We start from the raw sequence: 22,054 nt of genomic DNA on the forward strand, positions 1-22,054 counted from the left end.
TCTGACCTTCACTGGCACTGCAATAAGTTAGGATAGCAGGAGGTGAGCAAGCCTGGAGGCCTTCCTGAAAAGAGGAAGGATAGGGCATGACCACCCCAGGGGGAGTCCAGAGATATAAACCACCCCCCACAAGCAGCCCCAAAGCCCCAATGCCAAACAAGCCCAGGAGCATCATATGGTCAATGCAGGGGCCATCTACACCAGAAAAAATTGTCCTAGGGCTATGGAAAGGGCAAAGGCTATTAAGTCATACAGTCCTGTGCCCTTGGGCAGTTATTCTACTTTTTCAAGTCCATTCCCTCTATAAAAAGAGGATAGTTATATCCACTCTCCACAGGACTGAAGTGAGAATGAAATGAGACCAGGGATAGGAAAGTGGTCCACAGATTGCAAATTACAGTGAAGTATCTTACAGCCACCCACTCATGCCACAAAGAAAGATCAAGTCACAGTGAAGTCTTCCTAGATTTTATTGGCACTGAAATAGAACATTGGTTAAGCATAAACCCCTCCAAAAACAAATTTTTAAAACCCCAAAAATACACACACAAAAAAACTGAATATAAAATCTAACCTTTTTCCCCAGCTTCCCTGGGGTGGGGGGTACTACCTTTAAGGCAGCTAGATAGCCCCACAATTCCAGGTTTGAATTTAGCCAATATAGGGCATATCACCAAGAGAGTGTCAATATAATTCACAGCAATGCACATAAGACTCCGCAAGGTCAAGCAGGAGGCAAGGGCAGGGAGGGATCAAAGCCATGGGCCCTGGGCTAGGGGCACTGCATGGAAGGACAGTAGGGCCTCTTGGGGAATGAACTCTGAGGAGAAGGCAAAAAAAGGAACAATAAAACCAAATACCAAGAACCTTAAAAAAGGATTGTATGACCTATAGTGACAGGTGATATCACTAATACTGAAAGCTTCCTACATTAATTTTTCTGGCAAAATATTCTTTTACAATATAGTATATGCTTCCTAGGTGTAGGGGTGGTAAGGGAATGAGGCCAAAATGATCCTGTCCCAACACTAATATCTTCTAAGGGTGCATTAGCAGAAACGCAGAAATCAATACTGAGTTAGATGCCACTAAAATATATAATACTGGTGGAAAGAAAAAGAGCACACATGAGACAGAGAGGAGGAGGAGGCTGCTCCTGGGTTGAAAGAAAGAGGTGGGGGTGTGAAAAGGACCAGGCCAGAGCCCCTAACAGCTCTCTCGTTTACAGCTCCAAGGGATAGCACAGTTGGTGGCAAGACCTGGGTTAGAGGTTTATTAAACAGAGGCAGGACCCAATCACCACCTTGGAGAGGTGTAAACTGTAGGATCTGGGCCACAGGCTTCTCTCACCATACTCAGCTTCTTCCACCCACTCACCATATGAGCCAACTGACATCAAGATCCAGGGCTCACCAAACCAAGGCCTCAATGGCCCTGAAGCAGAAGCTGTGGTCCAAGTAACTCTGAAGGGAAAAGTGGTCTGGGACCCCTGGCAGGTAAAATACTGAAGTCACGTGTGAATATTTCCTCTCTTAGCAAGAGTCCTGGATGGGGCTGGCTGGGTTTGGGGGTAACCATCCCTACTGTTCTACCTGGAGGGGGTTTGGCGGGTGGAGTGGGGAGGGGCAGATCCCAAGAGGGGAAGAGGAACACAGAATAATAAGTAAGGGATATCTCTGCCCATAGAGCTCACTTGAAACAAGTCTACACTCCCATAAGGCATAAGGGCAGATCCTCTACCCAATCTTGTCTGAACAGAATGGCCAATGACCTTCCAGGATGTTGGTGAAACCTCTTGCAGGCACTGTCTCCCCCATATCACCCTGAAGAGAAACTGAGTCCCTGAACTCAGGGACAAGATTTACTGGGACCGAGTTTGTAACAGGCCCAATCTTGGAGGTAGAGAGAAGAATGAGTGAACATCTTTTTAGCCTCCAATTATTACAAAGACTAAATAACTCTAGAAGGAATGGACACTGGGAGGCCTATTCCTGGGGCAGTTGACATCCTAGAGCATATAGCCAGGGCTCTGCCTCCTTCTCTAAACCCTGTGATGTTCCAATTCTGCAAATCATAGGACCATGAAGAGGAAGGCAGTGGTGGGGGCCAGTTTTCAACGTACTACACTTGACTCCTGCAGAGCAACAGTAAATGTTGGGGTATTTCCCAAATCAAGTGGGAAGTGCCTCTGAGCTGAGAAAGTGATCTCTTCTAGAAAGCTAGATCACCTGGGATAGAAGAAAAAGAGGGTCCCATCATCACCATAGTGGGCCGTCTCTCTGCCTAGGGAAGTGAGTGAGGGCTAAAGGGCTAGGTTTGGTCCCATGGCTGTACTGAATGCTTGGCATGACTCCTGGGCTGCTCTAGTTAGTGGCTCCAGCACAGTGTGAGTTAGGCAAGAGTGTAGAAGTGTGGGAGCAAGGAAGAAGGGAGGAGGGGTCCTTAGAGGCTGGGTGCCCATTACATGGACTCAAACTCATCAATGCGCTGCTTAGTATTGCCCTGCCGGATCTGGCGCAGGGTCTTGTATTTGTCTCGACCCAGTCGCATGTTCTCAGCATGGATCATGTCATTAGCAGTCTTCTTGGACTCATCACGGGCATTGGCCAGCTCTGAAGTGAGGGCCTGTGAGGGTGCAAGGGGATAAGAGGTTAATGTCTTCCTCTCATTTTACCTCCCCTCATTAACCAGATGTATTTCCTGATTTATTTTCTTCTTACCTTCCTCCCACCCTCTCCACCACCTTTCTCTCTCACTCCACTATCCCTGCCCCCCTCTTTATACACACAAACACAAACACACACATTTTTTGAGAGCCATTTCCAGCCCTGTTAGAACTGCAGTGGGGCAAGAATAAAAAACAACAACAAAAAAAACCAGAACACCAACTTAGCAGATCAGCTGATGACAGAATCCTGAGAGTAGAACAATACACCAACGAGATTCAAGTAGGAATTGTGACAACTAAGTATTTTGTGAATATGAGGTAAATGGAATATGGGTGGAGGACGGAGCAAAAAAAACAAAAAAAGAAAGAGGTGGTCCAGGCTCTGATTCATAAGTGAGAGGTGGGACTTCCCTGGTGGCGCAGTGGTTAAGAATACGCCTGACAATGCAGGGGAAACGGGTTTGAGCCCTGGCCCAGGAAGATCCCACATGCCATGGAGCAACTAAGCCCATGAACCACAACTACCGAGCCTGTGTGCCACAGCTAGAGAAAGCCCACATGCAGCAATGAAGACCCAACACAGCCAAAGATAAATAAATAAATAAATTTATAAAAATAAAAATAAATAAAAAATAATAAGTGAGAGGTGCCCTCCCTTAAAGCTCTCATTGAGAAATGTTCAAGCTCCCACACAGCACTGAGACAGGCTCCTCTACTGCTCCCTTGCCCCCGATGATCTAGGGAAGGCCATGGGCTACTAAGTCAATACACATGGTCTCCATGACCCTTTGGGTCTGCCTCGATACCTTCAGGTGCTTCTGCACACGCTCATTCTTCTCTGCCTCAGTGGTACGTTCCTCCTCGCTGCGATCCTTGGCCATGGCATCAGCCCGCAGTTCGGCGCTGGCCTCTGCACCGTTCTCATCCTGTTCATCCTGCTCATTCTCGGCAGGCTCTGCCACATGAGGCGTGCTCATGGCAGTCTTCAGCTCTGCACGGGTCTTCTCCAAGTCTTCTTGTACCATCTGAGCCTGTCAGTAACAGAGGAAGAGAAGGACTGGCAGTCAGACCAGGCTAACTTGCGGTATCCCTATGTGTGCCTAGAATGGCCCAGCAGAAAGCAGGCACCAGGTAGGCCAAGTCACCTTGTCTGACTGATCCTGAATTCCTTCAGCTGTATAATAGGAGTAATTGTACCAAATTCCCTGGGGGTACTGGAGAATTCTGGGAAGTATTTGAGAAAGACTTGAGCTCCTTCTCCCATAATACCCACTGTCAAGGAAGGATGGAAGCATGAAGAAACCCAAATCCTCACATCGGTCAGAATGGCCATCATCAAACAATCTGCAAACAATAAATGTTGGAGAGGGTGTGGAGAAAGGGGAACACTCTTGCACTGTTGGTGGGAACATAAATTGATACAGCCACTATGGAGAACAGTATGGAGGTTCCTTAAAAAACTAAATAGAACTACCATATGACCCAGCAATCCCACTACTGGGCATATACCCTGAGAAAACCATAATTCAAAGAGTCATGTACCACAATGTTCATTGCAGTACTACTTACAATAGCCAGGAGATGGAAGCAACAACCTAAGTGTCCATCGACCAATGAATGGATAAAGAAGATGTGGCACAAATATACAATGGCATATTACTCAGCCATAAAAAGAAATGAAATTGAGTTATTTGCAGTGAGGTGGATGGACCTAGAGTCTGTCATACAGAGTGAAGTAAGTCAGAAAGAGAAAAACAAATACTGTATGCTAACACATACATATGGAATCAAAAAACATGGTTCTGAAGAATCTAGGGGCAGAACAGGAATAAAGACACAGACGTAGAGAATGGACTTGAGGACACGGGGAGGGGGAAGGGTAAGCTGAGAAGAAGTGAGAGAGTGGCGTGGACATATATACACTACCAAATGTAAAATAGATAGCTAGTGGGAAGCAGCCGCATAGCACAGGGAGAACAGCTTGGTGCTTTGTGTCCACCTAGAGGGGTGGGATAGGGAGGGTGGGAGGGAGGGAGACGCAACAGGGAGGAGATATGGGGATATATGTGTATGTATAGCTGATTCACTTTGTTGTAGAGCAGAAACTAACACACCATTGTAAAGCAATTATACGCCAATGAAGATGTTTAAAACAATAAAATAATTTTTTTAAATAAAAAATAAAATAAAAGATACTTCCAGGTATTATCTTTTAAAATAAATAAATAAATAAAAGAATCTAAGGAACTGGAGCCTAAGCATATGATACTCCATCCCACACTGCTTTGTCCTAGGCACTGTATCTTACCTTCTGCTGCCATTCCACAGCCTCACTCTCCTTTTTCTGTCGGGCCATCTCCAGCTGGGAGATCCGAGCTGTCAGCTCTGCCATTTCCAAGGCCTGTGGATCAATTGGAAGCTTATGAGAGGTGGGCCTTCTGGTCCTCAGGCCTCAGGTGTCTTCAACCCCAGATCCCCTGAGAACTAACAGGGAACTTGCTGCTCCACTTACTCGCTGCTCTGGAGGCTCTTTTTACCACACTTCCTCCAGGAAGCCCAGAGGAACACTCTTATTCTCAGATCTACTATAGCACCCTATTAACTCCAAACTATTTCCTTATAAGTCAGAGCTCCCTGCCTAGACTATAGACCTGAGGACAAACAATGTGTCATCTCTGGCTCTTCCTCATCTCTCTCTCTCCCTCTCTCCCTCTTGGTATTGTCAATTGCACAGTTAGGGCCTCAGTAAAGCTTTGGAGATCACTGTGTCACTGCCTGAAGTGGCAGACCCTTTCCTGTTATCCTACAATGCTCAGGGCTCCACTAAGACTCTTCCCAGGACAAGTATAGGAATGACACTCAAGCGTCACAAAGTGATTTGAAGAAGGGAATAAAGCTTATGCACGCCCTCACACTTTGGGCAAATCTCCCAGAGGACGTTTCCCCCTGAGAATTAGGCTTTAGGTTCCTGCACTCCCACTCCAAACAGCACAGGGGAAGAGCATATGTCAAGGAATTTGGGACACAGGTTCTTAATTTCTGAGTCACAGAACCCTTGGAAATTGTGATGAAAGTACAGATGCTCACCCTTCTCCCCTAAAAAATGTATAGACACACAGTTTTACACGTGATTTTAGGGAGCAAACCTTTAAAAGAGAGGCAGAAATGACTTCTCATTCTTAGTCACAACAGTGTGACCTCTGACGAGTCTCTTCAACCTCTCTGAGCCCTAATTTCCTTATCTGGGCATATTATCCCACAAGGATTAATCTCATAGGGTTATTAGGAAGAGGAAATAAGGAAGTAAGGAAAAGGGAAAAGTTGCTAGTATAGCTTGTAACACTCATAGCTAGTCAATCAAGTGTGAATCCCTTTACTTCTTTCCTCCCTCTCTCCTTTGTCAGGTCATCAGCTCAAATCCCCAATTGCTAAGAAATAAAATAAAAGTAAGGGTTAGGGAAGAGTATTTGCAAAATGACTTCTCAGCTTGCTTCTGAAGGAGCTATCTGCTGGAAGCCTGCTGAGAGTTACCCTGCTGGAAAGAACCAGTCCTGCAAGCAGAGGTAGCTGTGAATAGGTAGGCAGACAGAAGAGAAAACTCAGGTCCCATAATCCCAGCCCATTGTGTAGCTTTACCAGTTGTTCCTGGGTCTTCTTCTGGTCCCGGGAGGCCTGCAACAGGGCCTCCTTGGCCTCTTCAGCTTCTTGACGCTCTTTAGCCAGTTTTTCGGCCTCGCTCTGGGCACGCTTCCGCTCCTGTTCAAGTTCCAGAGCCCTGCGGGTCTGTTCTTCCAGTTCTGGGAAGAGAAGGTAGGGGAAAGTTGGTGAAAAGTGCAGAGATCAAGAAGGGACACCTAACTTCCTTCCTGGAAATGCTTCACCCCAGGACACAGCTGGCAGAAAGTTCTAGGCACTCTTCCTCTTGCCCCATCACTCCTCTATTCTTTAGACATATCTGGAATATATGGCCCGAGTCTGCAGCTCAGACAGAAGGGTTTCCAGCTCACAGAGTCAGACTGTGGGAAAACCCAGTCTCCAAGGTGACTCCAAGCCTCACCTTGTTGAGCCTTCTTAGTCTGTTCCTCGATCTGCTTCAGCCTCTCCATCAGTTCCTCCTTTTCCCGTTCAATCTTCTCCTTCTCCTTTTCTGCCATCTCACGTTTCTTCTTCTCATTTTCCAGCAGAGCACTAGGAAAGGAGAAAGAAGGGATGGTACAGGATAGCAAGGCCACATGGAAGTCTTGGAATTCCCAAGGCTCCTTGGCCCTGGCCCCTCAGTCCCCACCCATCCAACACACTCAGGGCTTGTGAGGCAAGACCACTCTCCCTTCTCTCTACATTCTTGTCCTTACATCATAGCCCTACATGGGCCGGTATGCACAGAGCCCTGTCAGTTTGTCCCAGAATCAGGAGATCCAACATGGACTCTCAGCCTGTCCACTACCCAGTGGGTAATCAGTGGGTGACCTTAGCTACATCATTTCTTTGCTCTTGTTCTCAGTAACCTTATCTGTAAAATGGCCAAATAAATCCTGCCCTATCTACCTTATAAAGTTACAGGGAGAAAAGTTTTGGATCTGTGCTGATATACTGTGGTTCAAGTCTGGTGATCCCCATGGCTAGGGCATCAGTCTTCTGCCTGCCCTCTGAATCTCAGCTCTAGGCTCCTTTTCCCCAGAATTTGTTGTAAATCTAAAATAAGTATTTGCTTTTTCTTACCCCAGCGCCTCTTCCAGGAGGCCTTCTTTTCTCCCTTGGCTAGATGTCTTTTCTCTTTCTGACCCCTCAGAATACTTGTCCTATCCTTCTCCACATCCCTCCTCCCTGTTATTTTTCTCCATAGTACTTCTTATCATGTCACATACCATATAATATGCTTATTTGATCTGTCTGTCTCTTCCCACTAGAATGACAGCTTCATGGGAGCAGAGCAGAGATTTTTGTCTTTTTTTTCATTGCTCAATAAATATATATTGAGTGAATGAATGACACAGCATTTGTACCTTGAACCATTATATATATACTGTTTTTTTCCCTTTCTTCTACTACACTGTGAGGTCCTTGAGAGTAGGTTCCTGTCAGATCCAGTTCTGTAAACTGCCCCTAATTTCATTTTTTTTCAGAATAAATGTGAACTTTGGTGTCTAACCTCTCATACACGGAGTCATTTTCTAGCCTACTAGATTAGAAGCCTCCTGAGGTTCCAAACTCTTTATGAAAGAGTATCTACTAAAACAGTACTCTCAAATATTAACATGCACAGGAATCACCAGGGATCTTATTTTTCAAATAACTTACTGAGGTGAAATTCACATAATATAAAATTAACCATTTTAAAGCGAATAATTCAGTGGCATTTAATACATTCACAATGTTGTATAACCACTACCTCTATTAGTTCCAAAACATTTCATCACTCCAAAGGAAAACCTCATACCTGGTGTTAAGCAGTTTCTCCACATCTCCCCTCCCTCCAGCCCCTGACAACCACCAATCTGCCTTCTGTTTATCTATTCTGGATATTTCATATAAATGGAATAATACAATATGTGACCTTTTGTGTCTGGTTTCTCTCACTTAGCATAATGCTTTAGAGATTCATATATATTGTAGTATGTATCAATACTTTGTTCTAAAATTTTTAATGGCTGAATAATATTTCATTGGATGGCTGTACAATTTGTTTATCCATTCATTCAGATGGACATTTGGGCTGTTTCCAATTTTTGGTTATTGTGAATTGCACTGCTATGAACAGATATGTGCATGTACATGTCTGAACACCTGTTTTCAATTTTTTTCAGTATATACCTAGGAGTGGAATTGTGGAATTGTATGGTAATTCTACACTTAACTTTTTGAGGAACCATCAAATTGTTTTCTACAGCAGCTGAATCATTTTACATTCCCACTAGCAATGAGCATGAGTTCCAATTTCTCCATACCCTTGCCAACAACTGTTATTTTCTGTTTTCATTTATTATATCCATATTAGTGAGTATGAGGTGGTACCTCACTGTGGTTTCGACTTGCATTTCTCTAATGACTAAGGGTGTTTTCATGTGCTTGCTGGCCATTTGCATATCTTCTTTGAAGAAATGTTCAACTAGGATCTTAAGTTGCAGATTTTGAATCAGCTGCTTTGGGGTAGGTCTCAGAATACTGCCTTTCTAAAAAGTTCCAAAGTTGATGCTGATGCTGCTGAGCTTTGATGCACTTTGAGTAGCAAGGGGCCGCAGTACAAAAGGGCTTGGTAGGGAAAATTCTGGTGGCTCTGCCCAATTCCACTCAAAAAACCCTAGAGTCCAGGTTTAAATGTGCATGAAGCATTCTGCTACTGATGCTATACTGGTCAGATAGCCCAGAGCAACCCAGAGTCCACCTAGAAGAGCAATGGCATGAGGGTCATAGATAATGGGGAACTATGAAATGCCCCTCCCTATGAGCCTCTGAAATCCTAGGGTTCTAAATGCCTGCCTCCTGGGGATGGGGATGCCTGAGACTTAATGGAAGGGGTGTATGCCTGTACAGCTCTCTCTCCCCCAGTACCAGGACGGCTTCATGCCTTGCCTTTAGTAGGCTTGGCACCTCTGAGAAGCTTCCTTGCCACAGCCCTGGCCCCCACTTCAGTTCCATGTCACTTACCGCTCCATCTGTTTCTGGTGCTTCTCCTCCCGGGCCTGTGCCTTCATCTGCTGCACCTCGATTGTGTCGGGCTTGCGGCGGCGCATGTATAGCTCATGGTTCCCCATACACAGAGCCAAGATCCGCTTGTTAATCCGCAGCCGAGGAGCATAGAAGACGAAGTCCTGATGGAAAACCAGCAGGCAGAAAGAGTTTAGAGGAACAGATGAAGGTGGGCTTCTGCCTTCTGAAAAGCTAAGTCCAAAAGCACTAGAAAGATCATGTTACAGATGGGAAGACCAATGATCAGAGTGGTGAAGTGACTTGCCCAGGGTCAGATGGCAGGTTAGTGGCAGACCCAGGACTAGAACCCAGGCTTCTTGACTCCGAAACCAGTGCTCTTTCCACCGAGCCACAATTTCTTTCAACCTTTGCTTATGAAAAGCATCCTAAAATACCCTCAATGCAGTTCAAAGATAGAAACTGACTTTATCTGCTAATTAGATATCCTGCTGGGTCTCAGGGGCCTCTCTTAGAGGCCCAATAATCCCTGCATAATACCATAGTGAGCGTAGTATGGGTGGGCTGGACTGGTTCTACAATCTCCTAAAAGCATATCCTAGACCCAGTCCCTTCAATCCTGTTTGGAATAAGGCAGTTTGTAAATACATACATGAATATATAAATCTCCTGAACATCGATTATCCTGGTTATTGTTTTTTAAATATGCCCTTGATCTCAGCTGGCTTTGTTACTTACCTTTTTCTGATGAAAGTTGAGCACAGCAGCAGTATTAAAAAAAAAAACAAAAAACAAAACAAAAAAACAACAAAAAAAAACACACACACAAGAAAATCCAGTGAGTTTGAGTTTGTTACTACAAATACCACTGGACCAAGGTCACCAGCTGATGGGCTAACCACCAATTCCTCTGCCACTGAACCCAAACTGCTACCGTCTCACATAGCTTGGGTTGCAGTAGAAGAAGCACAAGAACCAGAGGTCAAACAACCTAGGTGTAAATCCCAGCTCTATCATTTTTAGCTGTGTGATCTTGGGCAAAACACTCCATCCCTCTGAAACTCAATTTCATCACTTATAAAATAGGTATGCTACTACCTATCTGACAATGTCGTTGAGGGTTTAGAGACAACATATATAAAGTTCCTAGCAGGGCAAGTTCAGAGACCTCGGAGATGGAGAGGAATGGTTGAGGACTCAAGAGAAAGGTCTGGTTCATTGGCCCTTGTTGGACATGAGGTACATCAAAATAGGAGACTCTCATCTCAGTTTTCTATCCTATTCCCAAGCACCAGCTTTCCAGTCTTGTCAGCCACAGGCAACTGAGTAGGTGACAGGTGTGGCAAGCATGTTAGAGAAATGACTGGACTGAAATCACTTTCTTGATTTTGGATTGCTCTGGAGAGAAGTCTTGAGAGGACAGCAGCAAGTTATAACAAAAAGAACACCTGGAGAATCATTTTTGGATCTGGACTTCTCCTGGCTCTGTTCTTTCTCCACAATTAAAGATAAATCAACTACATGAACAGTTTCCACTTTCTAGGGCCTAGAGGGTTTAAAAGATAAGATGTACTCTCTGTTTCTACCCCAGAGCCTCAGGGAAGTAAAAGACAGTGGCTAAGAGGCAGTAATTACACTGCCTGTGGCTGTCCATAATCCATGCTTCTCCTGAGACAGAGGTAGCAGTGTGGCACCAGTTATAGGATGCCTCCTGACCATTTCTTGGCATCAGCATCCCTTTTCATTGCCAATTGCCTTTTGTGCCTCCTATTCCCACCCACATACACAAAAAAGCCAAAAAATGGAGAGAAATATAGAATGACACAATTGCTTTTAGCATTATCCAGGCCTTGGCAAGTACCTGTGTTGGCCAGTGGGAGGAGTCACTTACCGGGGCTTTTTTGTCAATGGGCTTGATGACAAATTTCTTGTCATTAAAAGAGATGTTCCTGATTTCACTCCAGGGGAAGCCTATCTTAGGAGTCAGTCTGTAAAAATGGATGCCAAGAACATTAGGATAAAGGCAAGACAAGAAGGACTTAGAGGGTTGGTGCCTTGCCCTCCCCACCACCAACTTCTCCCTTAAGGAGGCAGATTCATTGCCAGCTCAGCCAGTGACATCACATGCCACCAGGTCAGTTGCCAGCATTGAGGGTGCACAAAGGACCTCCTGATACCACAATCAACATATCCCTTGTCCCAATATCTGAGGTTTGTTTTATTTTATTTTTTGTTGAGGCATGGACCTTGTAACAATCTCTCACAAGAATCCCCAGCCCTACTTAACTGGAACTCTTCTACCCAAGGTTGTGAAAGTTGGGGAGAGGTAAATAATGAGTTCCAAGACTCAGAAGTTACACAAAACAATAATATACTGATCTCCATCCTCATCAAGAGCAAGCCAAGAAGGGACTTCCCTGGTGGTCCAGTTGAGAACTCACCTTCCAATGCAGGGGACATGGGTTCTATCCCTGCTCAGGGAACTAAGATCCCACATGCTGCGGGACAACTGAGCCCACATGCCACAACTACTGAGCCCACATGCTCTGGAACCCACACACCACAACTAGAGAGAAGCCCATGCACCACAACGAAGAGCCCATATACCGCAATTAAGACCCAACATGGCAATAAATAAATAAATAAATAAATATTTTTAAAAAGAGCAATCCAAGGAAAAAAAAATAAGCTAGCGAGATAATGCTGTAGCAAGAGGGATTATAGGCCAAAAGGCACTAAATCATCATATGCAAAGGAGATTAATTACAAATTGTGACAAGGTAGGTTTTAGACCAGTGTTGTCCAACAGAAATATAATGAGAACCACACATGTAATTTTAAATTTTCTAGCAGCCACATGAAAATAAGTAAAAAGAAATAGGTGGAATTAACTATAACAGCAGTTCATTTAACCCAGTATATGTAAAATACTATCATTTGAACATCTAAATCAATATTTTTAAAAATATTAGTGAGACATTTTGTATTCTGTTATTCACACTAAGTCTTCAAAGTCCAGTATGGAGTTTACACTTATAGCACATCTCAATTCAGAGCAGCCACATTTCAAGTGCTCAACAGCTATATGTGGCCAAAAGCTACTATAGTGGACAGTGCAAGTCTAGTCAATTCAAGATTTAGAGGCCTGAGGGAGGTTGTACAATCATCTGGCCTGGTCTAAACTAGGTAGAAGAAGAATGATATAGGTGGGACCCAGGAAGTATAATCCTACTCTGTCAAATCCTAGGTGTCAAAGTGGCCCAAGAAACTAAGTAAGCTCTGAACTATACCTGTCATTCTGCTCATAGATGTTGAGACCCAGGGCATCCACTCCCAGCCACAGCTCTGAGCCTTTCTTGTTCTTGATGCTGAAGTAGTTCACACCATACATCTCCAGATCCTGGGCAATCTTCAGATACTCCAGGACAGCATCCTCCCTAAACAAGAGCGCAGGGTGGGGCAGGGGCGGGGAATATAGGGGTGCCTGTGAATCAGACCTGGGGAAACAGAAAGCCTACTTGTTCTGCACTTCTGACAAGAATCTTGCTATAAGGGGTGGGAAAGAGGATGGAAGGTGAACAGATGATGGCGAACAGAGCACAACATGACTTTTGCCAAAACATACTCACAGGAGGCTCAGGTCTGAGGTTCCCAAGGGGAATAAAGGCAGGCTGACCCTTGCTGGCCTCTGGCATGTTAGCTATCACAGAAGCCTCGTACGCAGGCACATTATTAGCAGAGCCCAGATGAGGTGATGATGGAAAAATGGTAAGATTTGTTCTTCCACTAGACAACTCCCAAATGGTATGCCATGTTTATAGAGCTCCTTCTTCATGTCATTCTTGGGGAGGATCCCCTGGTGGCGCAGAAGCTCCCTAGGGATCCTGATATCCCCTCCATTTCTTTATGGTCAAAACTGTCTGGGCTATCAGTTGCCATCATTCACAAAAAGTACAGCTTTATAATGGCCCTGATTTGCCTTCATTTCTAATTTCCTGTTTCTCTCTCTTCAACATCCTCCAGTGTTCCTAGCCCTCTGTGTCTTCTCCCTCCAGAACCAACTCTCATTCTCCCTGCAGGGGCAGTAGAGCCCACAGTTGCTAGGGCCGGCTTACCTGAGCATGCCCCGGTGCTCCTCATGCCACACCTGGATCCGTTCCTCCCACTGGTCCTTGTTAAGTTTGTGCTGTTCCAGGACCCTGGAAAGACAATGCATGGTGAGTAGTTTAAAGCACAAAGTCCAAAAGCAGGCGTAAAGGGAAGTCTACTTAGCTCCCTAAGGGGTTGATGCAAAAAGAATGTGGGGTCATTACATCAGAAGCAGACTGAAATTACAGCAGGAGGTATTAATTAGAAATATGGAACTGCCTGAGGGGTATGAGAGATACAGAATGGGTGACCAAGAAAGACAATAGGAACACCTTCCTTTGTACCTTTAACCAGAAAATCCAATAATGTGCTGTGGTCTCTAAGCAGAGCAATAACATATCAACAGTCTGTGCTGGCTTGTGGGGCTAAGGGTAGGAACGGGCCTCATGGAGGCATGCACGTGCTCTTACTCGCTCTCCTAGATCTTTGTGGTACCAACAGTTTGCATTTGTGAGACTATTTCTCAGAGATAAGTTTACAGCCTGTGGCTACAGAACAAAGAACTGAGCCCAAATGGCTCTGGGAGAAACTATTGATAATGGGCTCAACCTCCCAGATCTACTAGATCATAAACAAGGCTTGCTTTAAATATGCTATCTCAGATATTATGGCAGTGACTTAGGTAGAGTCCCAGGGCACAACCACTATCCCTAATACCTTCAGGTGAGTTGTACATTTGCCACAGCTCCACTGGGACTGAGGCTACCAGAATTAAGCAGAACTTTTTCCTTCCAATCCAAAAGCCTATGAAAATAGCGAATGGATGCAGTGGGGTTAAAAAAATCAAGAGACTAGGGTTCTAGGTCACCTTAAATGAGCTGTGGGAGACTGAGCAGGTCAGAGTGAGCACCTCTGCACATCTATTTCCTGAGCCAATAAGAATTGTGCTGCCTTATTCATTTTGTGTGTTGTTGTGATGCTAAAACAAGAATAATGAGTGTTTGAGAATGTTCAATTTTGAAGTTTACAAAAGCAGAAAAATCTGTACACTGGTTATCAATATTAAAAGACTGTTTGAGCTCCCCACATCCCTGGCTTAAGTATTTCTCACTCCTATGAACTTCTGATATAAGAGGTCTAAATCAGTGAAAAGGATTGAGAAAATGGACCTGGGGCAAGGAGAATCAATCCATCTCTGGTTCTCTATATAAGCACCTGTTTCCAGGGTAATGAAGTCCTGTAATTAGGCAAACAGAGGAGGAAAAAAAGCTTTTTATTTTGAGAACCAGAGAAATAACAACAGGGTATGGTGCCATATGCAAATGTGTCTGTCTGAGCAGCATAACATGGTCTTCAGACAGACCCTAGTGGAGAGGGACAGATCTGGCAACCCCTGTATAATAGGGATCAGTCAGCTTTGGGCTGCAGCCCACTCTGACCAGGGCAGACGGCCAGTACATCACCTCACCTCTGTGGCAGCAACTTGTCCCCAGCCAAGTAGCCAGACTTGTGGACTTCCTTATTGAAGTCACCATACTTGGACTGGACAGCATAGGAGGCCAGCAACACAGCAGTCTCAGGTGGGCAGTAAATATCATCATTGAGAATGCCCTCCTTCACTTGCAGGAAGAATAGTCGCTGTGTGATGTCCTGGATCAATTCCTCGGATACATCCTCAGGGTAGAACTTAGCCCGGAACTTGAAAAGCAGAGGGCTTTCCTTCCGCACATCCTGGGCAGTCACCTGGGAGCAGCAAGGGGGGTTATGGGCTCTCAAAAAATAGACTTTAGGGGTGGGGGAGTGGCTGTAGGGTGGGGAGAAGACACTGAAAAGTCATCAATTTGGATAATCCCAAAGAGTTGGGTGGCAATTCTCCTGGTAATTCAGAAAAGAGACACATTACTTTCATTGGGGACCCAATCCCATATCCATAATTGCTTCCTGTTGGGAATTTCTTCCTGAAATAACCTAATGCCCACTGATAGTCAGAAACCCTTAAGCCATCATCATCTGACAGTATATCCAGCTGGCCCCATGTTCTGAAAGTAGGCTTAAGAAACTCCTCTTTTAAGGCTCCCCCAACTCCATAAATCAGCAAAATAAAGACTAGGATGTATGACTGAGGTCTGGGAATTGGCTATAGGCAAAAGCACAAATCAGACTGTCTTTTAAAGCCTGAAATTGGCTATTAGTGGCTCCACATTTTTCTAGCAGAAGTCTCCATTCTTTGTGAAAAGAAGACTCTGTCAGCAGAGAAAGTGGGGCACCCATCCCCTAGACACTGTCAGGAAAATAAGCCATAGGACAGTATGGAGACCTCCAAGGACAAAGTCAGCCAGTTTGAGGATAATGAGATGGAGAACTGCCATGTTCCTGAAGAGATGCTGCTTGGAGGTAGAGAGTTTGAATGGACATATACTTAAACCATCCCACTTGGAGCTTAACTGAGATAGAAAATCAAGAAAGAAGGACACATCTGTATGGGGCTCAGGCATCAGTTGACAGGCAAGAAAAGGGACAAGATAAGATTATGAGACTTTCAAGATTCTTTCCAGTTTAATAGTCTATGACTCTCTGTTTAACAAATTTCCTAAAGCCCTTCAGTTTGGAAAGGAAAAAAGGATACCAATCCCCTCCTGAAGAACTACTAATGGCTATGGTCCATAAGTGGGTCCCATCCTCCTTGGACAATGGTCATTCTCACTGTTAGGAGTCCAAGTGGAGACAGCAAGAGGTCTGCCCTTATTCTGATCTAGTGGTCAATCAGAATTTTTCACTCATGAAAAACTGAGCCGTAGATGCCCTGCATTTGCCAGCAAACACATTTTACACCCCTGAGAAAGATCTGGTAGAGGAGTGAATTCCAAAACTGACAATGGGATAAGCAATTACCTTCTTATTGAGTTTTAGCCAAGTAGAGAAACCCTTAGTGTCCTGGTACTGCAGACCAAAAAACCAAACTTCCCTCAGGCCAATAGTTTTCACCACCTGAAAGACAAAACACAAAACAACCACTAGTTGAATGCCTACCTTGTGCCAGGCACAGAGGACAGAAATGTGGAGCTCACATGGTCCCACGGTCTGGCAAGAAAATATACTTGGGCAGGAGGTAAGAAACGATGTCAACATCTCTCTGAACAAAGTACTTTCGCTGAGGTAGGGATTGGATCGATTACTTATGAGCACGACCACACACCAATAACTTGATATCCATTATCTCCTTGAATTTTCACAATAGTCCTATGATATAATTACAATTGGGCCCATTTTACAGATAATAAAAGTAAGGTTCAGAAGTGAAGGTTCAGTTAGTAAGTAGCCGAGTCAGGACTGTTTGACCCAAACCCATTCAAATCCACTGCTTTCTGCCACCACCCCCACCACCCCTCAATTATGCCATGCAGCTTCACACAGCCAGAATGGATTAAAAGCTGAAGGTAAAAACTGTTGGTTTAAATCCTGAATCTTGTTCTCCTGGATTACTTCGTTATGTTTAGCAACTAGGAATAACGTCCACACCCTTCAGATTGAGTCCTATTTACAATGTCCAAATAAAGAATGTTTGAGGAGACAGCAGGGACTGTGGTATCTATACACCCCAAAGCTGTGCTGTGCCTAGGGGCTGAGATGCTTCTTTACAGTCCTGATTAGAGTTCAGTCATGATTCCCCTTTACCACTCACACAAGTTGAGAGTGGGAATGAGGGTGGAAACAGGGTGAGTACCTCAGTGTAGTAGCTGAGGGGCCCCGTGGTGTTCTGGGCATCTTGGCTGAGCAGTGGGCAGGAAAGGGAGGCCAGCCAGGAGAAGACAGATGGGGTCTGTTTTCCAGTCCCGGACATTAGCATGTAAATAGTTCTGGCTGGTGGCTCAAACCCAGCATGCCCACCACTGGGGATAGAGGCAATAAAGCTGAGCCACATCCTAACGAGGTCACGCTGGCATCAGAGTCTTCTTTATATTTTCTTCTATTGTGTGGGGGGGTGCTGGGGGGGTTGAGATGAAGAAATTTACCTGGACTTAGAAACAGGTAACAAGGACCCAGTGTTGTTTATGTCTTCCCTGTGAATAAATCAGTATCTCCCCTCAAAACGCACACACGCACGCTCTCTCTCTCTCTCTCTCTCTCTCTCTCTCTCTCTCTCTCTCACACACACACACACACACACACACACACACACACACACACACACACACACACACTGTACTGTATCCAAAGTCTGCACTACACATCCAAGGCCAGGCCCCATAGTCACTCCCAGAGCTTACAATCTAGAGCTTCAGAGGTCCCAAGGAAAAAGTAGATCATGTTTATTAAAGTACCTGTTATGTGCCAGGTACCAAACACTGAACAACCATGAGATAGCTATTATCTCCATTTTATAAATGAGGAAAATAAGGCTTAGAGAGGCAACCTGTCTAAAACTGTAGAGCCTAGACTAGAATCCTAATTGTATGACTCCAAAACGTATACCCTTTTCTCTTGCATGCTATCTCCTAATGCCAAGGGCTCAAAGGATCTTAGAAGCTCTGGGGTTCCCAAGTGACTAACTCCCTTGTCTCTCTTTTGGCCCAGATATCCCAGCCAGATAATGAACTTTGACTACCTCAGCATCTAGATATAGTTCCTGGTGTTCCCACTAGACTCAGTCAACAACAGCTTTGGAGAGAAGCCATATCCCGAGGTCATTAACCTTCACTGCTCACAAGGGTATGCATGGTGATCACCCTTCCCTTTCTAGCTTGAATCAGGTATCAGAAAACCTCAGTGGAAGTCTCAATTCTGTCTCCAACTTGCTGTGTGATCTTAAGGTAGCATATTTCCCTCTCTGGGCCTCAGCTTCCTCATCTATCCAGCTTCCCCATCTACTACGAATGGTGTGGGTTAAATGACCTCTTTCTGCTCTCAAGTTCTACTATTCTACTAATTAGGTTATTTGTAAATGACCAAGAAATACAACCCCATTTCCCACCTACCTCTTGCCAACTTGGGTAACTAGGAACATGCTTAGAAAAAATAAATGAAGGAAGGTGCAGGGTATGAGGAAAGATCAAAAGACTTGCAGGATTCAATGGCAAGGTGAGTCCTTGAGTCTAAGTCAATAGGCAGTAGGAATTACCAGGTTTTAGATGACAACAAAGTAGTCATGTTGAAATGTGATTTTGGCTTTTTTGCAGAGGATAGAGGGAGAGGATGTGGACAGGAAAGATTTTTTTAAAGCACCTCTTATCCTATATCTAAGATAGGTCCTAATTAACAATTCTAATGGTTTTTCACAAGGCTGCAAAATAATAATGTACCAAGGTACAATTGGTGGAAAGAAATAAGTTCCAAGAAACAATTCAGCCCCAAGAGAGAAAGGGACCCACTGAAGATGTTGAAAATGGACCATTAGGGCCAGGATGCTAGGTCACGGCAGGGCAGACTGGGAACAGAACTAGTAGGGCAGCAACTGGTTTTTGCCTGTACCAACACAGCTGTAGAGGCTCACAGACCCCAGAACTAAAAGTGAGTAAGGAAGTCACAGACTACACAGCCAGTCCCACAGGTCCCAGGAGTAAGTTCCTTAGCCTCTTCTTGCACCATGTTGTCTGTTTCACTAGTGGGATGGGTAGGGGTGTGACGAGAAGAGGATCATGGGAGCCAAAACAGTTCCAGGATCTAGAGTATCAATAGCTAAAGCAATATCTAAAGAAAGATTTCAGGATCAGCAAGGCATTTTAATCTCTCTGAGCACTGCCTCTTCCCTTATGAATACAGAGAAATCAGATGCATATAAATTTTCTACTTCCTTAGGCTGTAGGGCTTGGAGAGATGAGCAATGTCTCTTAGCCTCCACTGAAGTCCTAAAGTGAGGAAGTGAGGGTGTGGGGGGAAGGAAATATGGTCTGAAGTCAGAATCATGACTGTAAAAGAACAAAGGATAAAACAGATGACCCCTGGACCCCAGGCTATAAGGAAAACTCCAATTAAGGTCCACAGGGCACTGGGAATCATTTGATCAGGCAACTCTTGGCCCCATTTCAAAGTCCTGAAATATGGAAATGAGGCCAAGCTTAGCTTGCTTCCAGCTTTGCCTCCAGCTTTGCCTCCAGCTGAGACCTTACTCCAGAGGAAACAGAAACCTCGTTTTCTAGTGGGAAATAGTATCTAGGTCCCGGTTCCAGGAACAACATCTGTGGCTCAAGTGACCGGTCCTTACTATTCTACTCTGAGAAATGGCTGCATCCCTGAGAAAAAAATGTCTTTCTTTGCTCCCTTTGATTCCAGAGAGCCAGCTCATCTGGCATGAGTTAGTATTTCTCAAAGCTGCCATGGAAGAAATCGTTAAGCAGCAGAAGATAATGAATGCATATACCCAGGGGACGGGGTGGGGTGGGGTGGGGGTGGCAGCATGAGATACAAGAAGACTGCTGCAAGCCACAATTATTTTGAAGCCTGAAGGTTTAACCTTAATCATTTGTGCAAATTTTACTTTCTACTCCTTAAATATCCATGTTTTAATAATGAAATAGATATTATCTACAAGTAAAACTGATGTGCCAAGATACTAAATCACATCCATCCCACGGCTCTGTGTACCTCCTGGAACCTGCCACATTCACCTAGAGGGGCTAGGACTTCAGTTTGTAAGACACTGGCTGTGGATTCTATTCAGCCACACAATAGAAACCCCCCAAACAGACTGGAGCATTGCAGGATCCAAGCAGCATAAACTAGAAAACTGGGGTCCAGTGAGGGAAAGAGATATGCCTCTGAGAAAATCCTCACTAATTACCAGGAGCATCCGGATGTAAGCAAGAACTCCTTTTTGCCTCTCTTTTGCATGTGAAGGCTACTTACATCTGAGGTCTGGGGAGGGGAGGGGAGATTAGGTCAATTCTGGAAACCAAAGCCCACCTCCTCATATCCCTAATGCATCTATCTGAATAAATAAACTAGTGACATAAACAGTCACTTCAGAAGCCAAGAGCAGGATTGGGAAGCAAGGCTTGAGCCTCAAGAGGAAAACTGCATGAGATATTATGTGCAAAACTGCACCAATGCCCACACACCTGAGGCCCACTGAGATCCCATTACAGGCTTGGCAGCAGCTGCATCAGCCACCCACCTGAAAGCAAATCAGTGCACAACTGGAAAATTCCAGGAGGGCTGCCACCATCGCTGCTTCTGCTACCCCACACTGCCTGTGCCCAAGTGGCCACCTGCTCTGTAACACAGAACCCATTCAGCTAGGGTTCTAAGTTTAGGGACCAAACTTTGTTCTTAGAATGGAAACAGGCAAATAAAGAGGAGGTCACAGAGGACACAGCTGACAAAAGGCACTGGGAAAATTGCAAATGCTATAAGCTTTGGTTCAAGCCACTATACTACTTCCTAGCTATCTGACCTTAAACAGGTCTTTTCCCCTCTCCAAGCCTCAGTTCATCATCTATAAGATGGGGATAATACTATTATTATAACAATATATTAGTTATTTTATAAAACAAAAATGGTAAAAAAGAGAAGAAGGGATTGCTGCCTTCAATGCAGAGCCGACAAATCCTAAGGCCTTCACTGAGCCAGAAAAGCATCCTGATTTCATGGCTCCCTTATCTGAACTCCCAGGGGAAATTCCACCCACTTATTTAGCCCTTAATAAGAATAAGCAACATTAGAATGCCTGCTATGCACCAGACACTTTACTTACTGGAGGATTAAATAAGACTACAAAATCTCTAAGATTAGTGTGATTACTATTTTACTGAGGTAAGTAAAATCCTAAGAGGCTAAACAAGCCATCCAAGGTCACACAGCTGAATAGCAGGACAGAATTTGAACCCAAGGCTGACACCAAATCCCATGCTCTATATACCACCTCTATACACAACCTGAGCCTCAAGGATGTTTGTTTCATTCAATGTGAGAGGAGAGTTGCATGTACTTTTCTCTGTTTCCATAGGTGAGTAACTCCAAGTTCCTTAAGGACAGAGATGGTGTTTGATAGGTCTAGAGATTCTCCTAGAGACACAGTAGACCTTCAGTCAATACTGAATCAGTCAATGAACAGATGAATGAATGGATGGATGCTCTGAGATTTCACCTCTCTTCTAGAGCTCAAAACCTTAAGTGGAAGGGGCAGGTAGAGCTAGAATAGAGCTACAGCTAGAGACCACAGCTGAGGAGGAGCCAGGCAGAGGGTTCTTAAAGTGGAACTTATTATGGCAGCACTGCCCCCTAGTGGCACCTAGGTAATCAAGAGCCCTCGGAAGAACCTCACGCTTTAGAAATGGGGCTAAGTGACAAAATCGCTGTAACAAAATGTGTTCTCTCTCCCCTAGCTGTGAACACACTCACAAGAAGGAACAAAGGCAAACGGGAAGAACTATGGGCCCCATTTCCCTTTCCCACCAGGTCTTGTAACTCCTCAGGCTACAGCTTCCCATTGTTGCCTGTTATTTATCGCTGGTGCCAAGGAGGGTGCTTCCTCTCCAGTCAGCTTCCTCTCTGGTCATCAGCCAGACAACTGCTGGATTCCAGGATGGCCCCAGAGCTTCTGTCAATTCCTCCCAAAGAGTCCAGCTCCTTCCTCCTAGGCCCCTGATCTCCCTGAATGATGGATCTCAAAGGTCAGACAGAATGGACTTCCTTCCTTATGCTTTATCCACTTAG

The 22,054-nt window shown here is 44.7% G+C and overlaps 1 protein-coding gene across 1 annotated transcript in view; it reads right to left on the bottom strand.

Moving 5' to 3' along the window:
- Positions 1–452: 452 nt before the first annotated feature.
- Positions 453–22,054, bottom strand: part of MSN (moesin) — a 67,554-nt gene continuing 45,952 nt past the window's right edge. The window contains exons 3-13 of the mRNA XM_059050988.2: positions 16,295–16,390; positions 14,871–15,145; positions 13,429–13,512; positions 12,604–12,750; positions 11,205–11,301; positions 9,314–9,477; positions 6,726–6,856; positions 6,305–6,465; positions 4,977–5,069; positions 3,475–3,699; positions 453–2,625 (exon numbers count right to left, since the gene is read on the bottom strand). Of these exons, the coding sequence (XP_058906971.1) occupies positions 2,461–2,625; positions 3,475–3,699; positions 4,977–5,069; positions 6,305–6,465; positions 6,726–6,856; positions 9,314–9,477; positions 11,205–11,301; positions 12,604–12,750; positions 13,429–13,512; positions 14,871–15,145; positions 16,295–16,390 (1,638 nt within the window). The 3' untranslated portion in view covers positions 453–2,460. The remainder of the gene's footprint in view (positions 2,626–3,474; positions 3,700–4,976; positions 5,070–6,304; positions 6,466–6,725; positions 6,857–9,313; positions 9,478–11,204; positions 11,302–12,603; positions 12,751–13,428; positions 13,513–14,870; positions 15,146–16,294; positions 16,391–22,054) is intronic.

The sequence above is a fragment of the Kogia breviceps genome, chromosome X (genome assembly GCF_026419965.1).
Source record: "Kogia breviceps isolate mKogBre1 chromosome X, mKogBre1 haplotype 1, whole genome shotgun sequence".
In the NCBI taxonomy this organism is placed as follows: Eukaryota; Metazoa; Chordata; class Mammalia; order Artiodactyla; family Physeteridae; genus Kogia; species Kogia breviceps.